The 9787-nt window shown below is 39.9% G+C and overlaps 1 protein-coding gene across 1 annotated transcript; it reads right to left on the bottom strand.

Moving 5' to 3' along the window:
* Positions 1-6259: 6259 nt before the first annotated feature.
* Positions 6260-6880, bottom strand: LOC113769231. Its single transcript, XM_027313695.1, has one exon. It carries the CDS (start codon positions 6878-6880, stop codon positions 6260-6262), a length of 621 nt encoding a protein of 206 aa, XP_027169496.1.
* Positions 6881-9787: the final 2907 nt, after the last annotated feature.

The raw sequence follows: 9787 nt of genomic DNA, 5'->3' as shown, positions 1-9787 counted from the left end.
TGGCCTATATCTTGTACAGTTTGGATTTGGATGGCCTAGTTGGGAATTGTTTCCGCTTCGCTTATGACATGTAATTAGTGGAGAATTTGATGTACATTGGAGATTTATATTGTAATATTTGAGATTTATCTTGTAATCTGTTTGAAGAATGTAGTGAACGACTGAGTCCCGGCGAGAGCTGGGCAGGCGGCCCGCCGAACCCTCTGGTTCGCCCTAGGGGAAAGTGGGGTCGTCACAAATACTAGGATAATTAATTGTATTATTTTAGAAATAAAAATGAGTCCTCACACTTTTAGTATTTCGAACCTAGATTCCAATCATATAAAGTTTTTCATTTTTGAACGTGTCAAACTCAAGATTTGATTTTCCAAATATTGTCGCGCAAAGCTGAAATTTCCCGATTTCTTAGGGAATGAGTTTTTAAGAACTTGTTACTTTCTTTTGAGATCGATAGACCATTTTAAACTCGATTTCATGGAAGAGGCAAGTCTCTCTTGGGACTTTAACTCCTCACTTTTGAACCTCGATTTTCGAGAGTTAAGGTTCTCTTTTAAGACATTGACTTAGTCTAAACAAGTATACATTCTTCCTTGGTTGATGCATGGTTGTGAGTGATAGAAAATCGTTATTTCTTCAGGCGCTCAAGGGGATCTTCAAGAGAATCTCAGAGCGGACGCCTAAAAGCTTGTTTAATCACTTACTCACTTTTGACTTGGTGAGTGTCAAGTGCATGATTTGTTGTGGAATACGTGAATTGCTTCTTGTTAATTATGTGAATTTGAATTGTCCAGACAAGTGTGTACTTTATTGCACTCGTTCTCTTTTAAATGAAATTATGATCGAATTTCGCTATGTGAATTGATATTCGACTTGTGTGAATTGATATCAGACTCGTGTGAAGTGATGTGGTTGTGAATTGTATTTGTGATCGTCGATTGGAACGTTGTCGCATCGACTTATATTCGTATTTGGGGGACGCCCAAACTCATAGGCTAACCTTGTGACTCAAGCCGGCATGGGCTTGATCGAGAAGTTTGGTGAACCATGAGATATTCGTAAAGCTTGATCTATTTGAGAGATCTCGCTTGGCATACTCGAGTAGTATCGCCTTTCTAAATGATGAGTGGGCCCGGGAGAGGGGGTGTAACGGTGAACGGGATTCGTGAAGTAAAGCGGTGTTCTACGGACTAAATATACTTACCCGGTTGATGGAGTATCATCATGCGGCGGTATATGATCGAGACTCGGCAAAGCAAGTGGAATCTAGCTCCTGAGACCTCCTGTATCCTTATTGAGTGTGTTTTATGTTAAATTGTGAATTACTTGAATGTTATAATTTTATTTCTCGCATAAGTGCTATTGCTTAAACTACATGTTTGCATGTGTCTTTCTTGGCCTCACGAGCATTCGCTCACCCCATTAGCTTTGTTTTCCTTAACAGGAGTCGAAATGGAAAGAATTATGGAGAAGCCAACTTGATGGACTTTTGGTTAGGGTTTGAATGTAATTGTTTAGACAACTTTTGGAGGTTGTATATTTTGGGGAATGTTGATGTACTTTTGGTAATTTGTAATGTAAGATTTGAATGTTTATTAAGGAAGTGACCCTTTCTTTATATTTTTGACTTTTAATATTGATCGATTAACCATAAGTTGAATTCGTCTCGTAGTAAGTCCTGGCGAGAGTTGGGCAGGCATCCCACAGATACCCTTGAGTTCGCCTTTGTGAGAAGTGGGGGCGTCACAAGTTATACCTTTTCAAAAAATGTCCACAAAGTTGGAAATTTGTTTGAAACTGGTTGAGAGAGAGAGAGCAATTGCGTTTGGCTTTTCTCTTGGTTTTATATGGTGAAATTCTCTTGCTAATGCCCTAAATGCTTGATTATACCATAATCCTAGCATGAGAGTGAAAATGATAAGTTTTAGGAGGTAACAATTTTTCTTGTTTCAAGTTTTAAATTTTCAGCTTAGATATATGTTGAAGATATGCTTGGTACATGCCTACTTTAGTTGGTTTTGTAGCTTAGAATAAGAACCTCTTGTATCTTATCACTTGTGAACTTGTTTGGGGCTGTTTGGCTATTAAAGTTAGCTTTGAAATTGGAGGGAAAATGTAAGAAAAAATAGGGGAAATGCTATTCGTTTATTTTCTTGTAGTATAAGTGAGTGAAAGTGAAAGTGAGAATGTGATTTTTGGATGACTTGGACTTAGTTTGCTTAGGGATGCTTGAGTCCACTCCAGTGGTGGTATATGAGCTGAAATTTGCCAAAATCCATACATTTTACATGGTGAACGCGATGACCCATTTAAACATGATTTCTAGTTGCATATGCCAAGTTTTAAACTCAAAGATTTTAATCGTTATCTTTCCAAAGACAAAAAGAACTTGTACATATCTTGCATAGGGTTACTAATCCATGAGGTCTATTTATATAAGTTCTATTTACATGATTTTCCTTTGATATTAACAAGCGAGGGTTGAGGTGTGAATTTAGGGCATTTTTGTTTTCCCTTGTATATGATTTTACTTAAAACCCTTGTTACAATCTCTTTCTTTACATGTGTTTTAGTTTTGAGCCAAGACAAGAGATTTAAATGAATGGAAATGAATTTCTTCAAATCATTTTCTAGTCGGACAATGTCCAACGTTGCACTTTGAAAGTCTTAACCTAATTTCTTCAAACGTTTGACTATAATTGATGCTTGTGTGCTTCAAATGCCTCTTGAAACATTGATTTAGTGTACACATGAGGATCTCTCCTTGATTTGAACACGAAAATGTTATATTTTTGATAAGTTATATGGGCATAAAATTTGTAAATTGATACATTTTTTAAATGAAGTTTTGAAACCTCAATTTCTTCATGTAATTTGGCTTTGTATTGCTAGTCTTTTAATATAGTATATAACCACAGGATTCGAGAGAGTTCAAGAGGACGAACCAGGGTTAAAGTGAAGGATTGCGATTGATTGGTGAGTGTTCCTTGCATGTTGTGCTTCCAATGACTATGTGGAATGTTATGAATATTTGCTTGAATGTTAAATGCTTTTCAATGATTGTTAAATGGATTTACAATGGATGAGTGTGTACTTTATCGCACTCGACCTAAGTGAATGTGAATTTTCAATGATCAAATGATTTAATGTTACTTGTGCATGAATGTAAGCTTTTGGCTGAACTGGGCCCTTGCCTTTGTTGCCAGTCGACTTGAGCCAGAAGCGGACTCAGTCGAGTAGCTGGTGATCCTAGGACACTGTTTGGTATACTCGAGTATGACCACGAAATCTGGTGGAGTATTGGCCAATGAATGAAATGCAATGAATGAAATGATTGATTGAATGAAATGATAACTGTTGGAGTTTTATTTCAAATGTTTTCACATGTTGAAGGTATAAAGGAGAAATGGTTGGAGACTGAATGACTGAATGAATGAATGACTCCAAGTGAGCACGTATCCTTCCAATGATTGAATGTTTACTTTTTGAATGACTGCTTATTATTGTGCAAAGCGTGTGAAGTGTTAAATGTAATATTTCCGTGCTTTACCTACTTGACTGTTGGTTTGGGAACCTCACTAAACTTTTAGCCCATTCTTTTAGTTTTGTTTTCTTTACAGGAATGGAGGCTGGAGCAAGTAAGCGTGAAATAGTGTGTATAATCTTCATGTACTTGTACTTTTATAGATGAAATGTAGTTGGGATCTTTGTTAATGAAATCCTATGTTACACTTTTGGATTGTAAATTAAGTTGGAATTTTTGGATGAATGGAGCTTTTATGTTAATCTAGAGACGTGAAAGAATATTTCAAGAATGTTAGTGAGTGAGTCCTGGCGAGAGCAAGACAAGCAGTCCGCTGAATCCTTTGGTTCGCCTTAGGGGGAGGTGGGATCGTCACATATATAACTTGCAACTAGGCTATGCACTTCATGTACCAAAACTGGAAATTGATTAGTTAACTTGAAAACAACATGAAACCTTCCATAGAAATCCTTCCTTCTTATCCTAGACCAACATACATCAAGCAAACTCAAAACCTAGTAAGAAAACCTAGTAGATCATCATACATCAAGAAAACCTAGGAGTTCCATAAGTACATCTAGTAGATCATCATGTAAATATCAAGAAAAATAGGTTTCCTAGCAAAATTTACCTCTTTACCTCCAAACCCAAGAATGGTAAGCAAATCAACAAAGATACAAGGTTTTCTTCCTCCAAAAACTTCACCAAGAGCTTCCCTCTAAACTTGATTGAAAGTTCTACAGAGTAGATTTAGGTTTTTCTTTTGTTTTCTCACCAAATAAGCAAGAATCAAGGCTTGAAATTGAGTTCATTTTCTTTCCTTTTCCTCTCTCATATTTCGGCCAAGAAGAAAGAAAAACACGGAGCTTTATGTGATATAAAAGCTTGATTTGGATAAGGATGAACTCTTAATCTTGGTCAGGGTTTCATGGATAAGCGACAAGTGGCACAACAAGGTGAATGTCTATCTATTTGTCTCTAATCACCAAGATATTTATTGCTTCTCCAATTAATTCTTAACACTTCTTGTCATATAATTCCTTTTGCACAAAATTCCCTCTAATTCACCAAATTTGTTGCACACACTTCACTAGTTGGTCACATTAGCATAACACTCTATGAAATTCAACATGCACCAAATTAAATAAGGTAAATATGACGCCCCCACTTCTCCCAAGGACGAACCCAAGGGTATCTGCAGGACGCATTCCCAACTCTCGCTAGGACTCAAGACAATTCAATCCAAACTTAATGATACATACCAAATAATACAAGTCTAAAATGAAGAAAAGTCACTTCCTTAACTGAATATCCAAATCTTACATCACGTTCTCAAAATATACATCAAGTCCCAAAATACAACCATTAAAAGTCGACTAAACATTTACAACCAAGATTCCAATAAAAAATATAACCTAGTCGGCTTTTCCAAAATCTTCCAATCCACCTGTTAAGGAAAACAAATCTACGGGGTGAGCGATTGCTCGTGAGGCCAAGAAACACACATGCAGGCACATAATTCAAGTAGCAATCACAATTTAGCAAGTAAAACAGTAATATTCAGGCAATTAACAATTCGAGTGAGAAAAGTAAACAGAAACAATTCAAGGATATAAGAGCTCTCAGGAGCTAATTTTCACTTGCTTTGCCAATGCTCGATCAATCACCTCCCTGCCATGACACTCCGTCAACCGGGTCGGTATTTAGTCCGTAGAAACTCCACTTACCCATTCCCCGTCCACCATACATACCCCACCGGGCCCGAACAGCTATAAAGGCACTACTATATGAGTAGGCCAAGCATGATCTCTTGTGATAGCCCCACCTTCCCTTAAGGCGTACCAAAGGGGTTAGCGAACTGCCTGCCCAACTCTCGCCAGGACTACTAGACGGTAATACACAAACAAAATGATCTAAAATATATATATTAGTGCTCCTAAACAATTCACCAATCACAAAGCGGAAAAACGAAAGTCGAAACTAAAAGTGAATAGTGACTGCCACGTCACAATCCGGCCGGAACCCAATCTAATACAGATAATGTTACATAACTCTAGAGAATGAACATTTCCAAACCAAATACAATGCATGAACATGATTAAACATTTTTATATGCATACGTTTGTAATTTACAACCCAAAAGGGAACTATTTGAATCAAGGTACATTTAGGGTTTTCCAACTCCCGAGGAGCTATACAAAAGTATTTATACTAGCTCAATTCACTCTTCAAAATGATCATTGGTCCAAAAGAGGGTTCCCTATAAGGAAAACAAAGGTAACGGGGTGAGCTTTCGCCCAATGAGGTACCATCACTCAAGCATTCAAGGATCACCAAAATACAATGCTATTTCAACTGCAACTGCAATTTCAACTCCTTTAGTTCAGCAGTTGCCATTCGATAGGGGGTCTTAGAGATAGGTGACGTCCCCGGTAATAAGTCAATCTTAAACTCTATCTCTCTCTCTGGAGGTAAAGCTACTAATTCATCAGGAAATATATCCGGATATTCACTCACTACCGATACATCTTCTACCTTCAACTTATCAGTGGGGGTGTTTATAAGAAAAGCTAGGAACCCTTGTGCCCCTTTATTAAGTAGTTTCCTTGCCCGAATACCCGAAATCATTGCAGATGAGGCTAAACTACCCCTTATATCTAGCCTTAAAGTCGCCTCCCCCTGTATATGAAATTTCACTACTGTCCTCTTACAGTCAAGTTGTGCATCGTATTTAGCTAATCAGTCCATACCCAATATAACGTCGTATCCCTTAATAGCTAAACTTATAAGATTCCCGAAAAGATTCCTCTCTCCTACCCAAATTTCAAAATTAGCATACATTATACCAGTAATCACACGTTGATCCCCCGTAGGAGTACTAACTTCTAAGTCATAAGGCAAGCTAACAGGTTTTATATCAATTCCGCACATAAAATCGGGGTTAACAAAGGAATGGGTAGCACCAGGGTCTATCAAAATCCTTGCTAGACGATGGAAGACATGGATCGTACCTTCTACGACCCCAGATGAATCATGGACTTGATGTTGCTCAAGGGAGTATACCCGAGCTGGCACCTTCGGCTTTGTCCCTTCCACCTTGGACTGTCCCGAGTTGGCCTTCGATGATTGGGTGGTTACTCTTGCCTCCCGAGGTAATACCGGGCAGTTGGCTATTTGATGCTCCGCACTCCCACAGCGTAAGCATTTTCTTTCCTTCCTCCAACAATTGTCCTCGGTGTGGTTTGGTTTTCCACAAAATCCACAAGGTCCACGAGAAACTGAGGCCGAACTTCCCTGTGAGGCACTTCTCTGTAGGCCCCGTCCATTTTGACCACCTCTTGGCGGAGTACCTCGTGCCATTCCCGGTAGCCTTCCTCCTCCGGCTCCCCTTCCAAACTTGGGAGGGGTACTTTTATCCCCTTGAGTCGAACTACTCGCAGAAAATCCCCGTTTTTTCACCTGGAAGTTCCTAACTTGAAGCCTTGCATTTTCAACTCGCAAATCTTTCTCCACGGCTTCACTAAAGGTATTGATCTGGGCTAGGGTTACAAACGAGTCGAGTCGAGTCGAGCTTTGGGCTAATCGAGTCGAGCCTCGACTAAATTTTACCAAGCTCGAACTCGAGCTCGAGCTCGACGAGCCGGCAATTTCGAGCTCGAGCTCGGCTCGAACTGAGCTAGGGCTGCAAACGAGTCGAGTCGAGTCGAGCATTGGGCTAATCGAGCCGAGCCTCGACTAAATTTTACCATGCTCGAACTCGAGCTCGAGCTCGACGAGCCGGCAATTTCGAGCTCGAGCTCGACTCGAATCAATTCGAGCCGAGCCCCAGCTCGAAAAAAATAAAAAAATAATTATTTTATTTTTTAAAAATAAATAAAATAATATTTTTTAACAAATAATAAAAATATTAAGGATATATATGTAATTTAACTAAAAAAAATAAAAAATATATATATACTTAAAATAGAAAAATAAAAAATATTATATATATATATACTCGAGCTCGCGAGCCGGCTCGCGAGCTAACGAGTTTAATATTTTGAGCTCGAGTTCGAGTTCGATTTCGACTCAAGCCAGCTTGAGTCGAGCTTGAATCGAGCCGCTCGCGAGCGGCTCGATTCGTTTGCAGCCCTAATCTGGGCTACCGCCAGATCCTTTTGAATTTCCACATTTAACCCCTGAATAAAACGCCGAACCCTCCTTTGCTCTGTCAGAATGAGTTCAGGAGAGAACTTGGATAATCGAATAAACTGGCTCTCGTACTCAGCCACCGTTTCAGTCCCCTGACGGAGCCTATTGAACTCGTCCTCCTTCTTTTCCTAGTTTACAGGTGGAAAGTATTTCGCGTTGAAGTCCCTCATGAAATTCACTCATGTTCTTGGTGTTTGCTCCCGGTCCCACTTCATCCGTATCACGTTCCACCAAGAACGGGCGGCCCCTTCCAACTGGAAGACAGCGAAAGTAACCTATCTTTCCTCTGAATAGTGTAGGGCGGCGAAAATGTCTATCATTTTCTCCAACCACCTTTCGGCCACGTCCGGATCTGGCCCTCCCAGAAATTTTGGTGGAGAGAACTTTTGAAATCTCTCGAGGGCCCGATCTTCACCCTCTACTGGATTGCCAGGGTTCCCAGGTTGCTGGACAGGATGTTGGCCCTGGTGTTGCACTACGTGGGCTAACAAGTTAGTCGTTTGCTGCATAGCAGCAACTATTTGAACATTAGGATCAATCCTAGGTTCAAGGTTTGGTTCAGACGTAGTTTCCCTATTACCCCCTTCAGTTGCGGGTTGTCACGGCCCCACCTCCCCCTGAGGCGAACCAGAGGGTTCGGCGGGCCGCTTGCCCGGCTCTCGCCGGGACTCAGTCGTTCACTACAATCCTCAATTGAATTTCAAGATACAATCTCAAATATAAATCAAATATTCCAACATTTACATATCAAAAGCGAAGCGTCCACGCTTCCGCAGCGCCACTCTGATCCTTGATCACAATTAATACAGGAGGAAGTCCAAAACTAGACTATTACACATCCAAGCAATTCTAAACGTTCAATACAATCGCAATATGAACGATTACACAAAAAGGAAATCCAAATTCAATCCATACATGAGATAATCCATGAATAAACACTACAAGCCCTTCCTTCGCCTTGAGCCCTGTGGAGGGGAATCAAACATTTTTGGGGTGAGCTAGAAGCTCAGCGAGTAACCAGTAAAATCAGTAATCAAATCTGTTTAACAATAGTTCATTTCAATGATGTCATTTCAATATGGAGTATCAATAATTCAAGAAACATTTACAATGGAAAGCGACAGTAACATTCATGAGAAGGATACGTTCGTTCTCCTGTCATTTCATTGCATTTGGTTTCATTCGTGCATTCATTCACCCTGTCCCTGGCTTTTGGCCAGGCTCCACCAACCTACAAGGTAATACTCGAGTATACCGAAACGTTCACCCAAGTTCCTAGTCGCCCGACCGAGTCCGCTTCTGGCTCGAGACGACCGGTAACAAGGGGCAATGGCCAGTTCAGCCCAAAAGGCTTACATTCATGCACAATTAACATTTCAATCGCTCAATCATTAAAATTTCACAATCACTTAGGCTAAGTGCGATAAAGTACACACTCGCCTCGAAAACTCGTTTAGCAATCATTGAAGAAAAATCAATAATAACAAGACACTGATATGCAAGCACGCATGATATGTAAGAAAACAGTTCCAAAATTAACTTGAAAACAGTTCAAAAGTAAATAATGCGGGAAAGCGGTTCAAGAGTAAATTTGGAAACAGTTCAAAAGTCACTAATGCAAGAAACGGTTCATAAATAATTTTAGAAAGAGTTTGAGGTCACTCACCTCCACGGCTCACAATCCTCGTCCAATATAGCCAATTCCATCATTCAAGTCCAAGCCTTTCACTTGAAACTTAAGGTAACCAACGCTATTAAAAAATCGGACAGCATTTCCCCTTAATTCCTTTATTTTCCAACCTACAATCAAACCCAATCACATAGCAATTAACCACAATTGCTCAAAACCAGTAAACAGTTTTGACGTCCTTTTGCGGTAATGGCACCAAAGGCGCTACGATTGTCGGATGAAGGTGTAAAACCCACCGTTTCGAAGCTAAGAGATAGGGTTACAACAATGTAGAAGGCCACTCAGTCCAAATCCCAGCACAACTAGGTCAAATATGCAAAATACCAATCCAGAACCGTAATTGCAGGTTTACAAATCACACTATGCTGTAATTAGTCCAACTCAGT

The sequence above is a fragment of the Coffea eugenioides genome, chromosome 4 (assembly GCF_003713205.1).
Source record: "Coffea eugenioides isolate CCC68of chromosome 4, Ceug_1.0, whole genome shotgun sequence".
Classification (NCBI taxonomy): Eukaryota; Viridiplantae; Streptophyta; class Magnoliopsida; order Gentianales; family Rubiaceae; genus Coffea; species Coffea eugenioides.
Note: the sequence above shows the minus strand (reverse complement) of the source record. Positions and strands in the feature narration are given on the sequence as shown.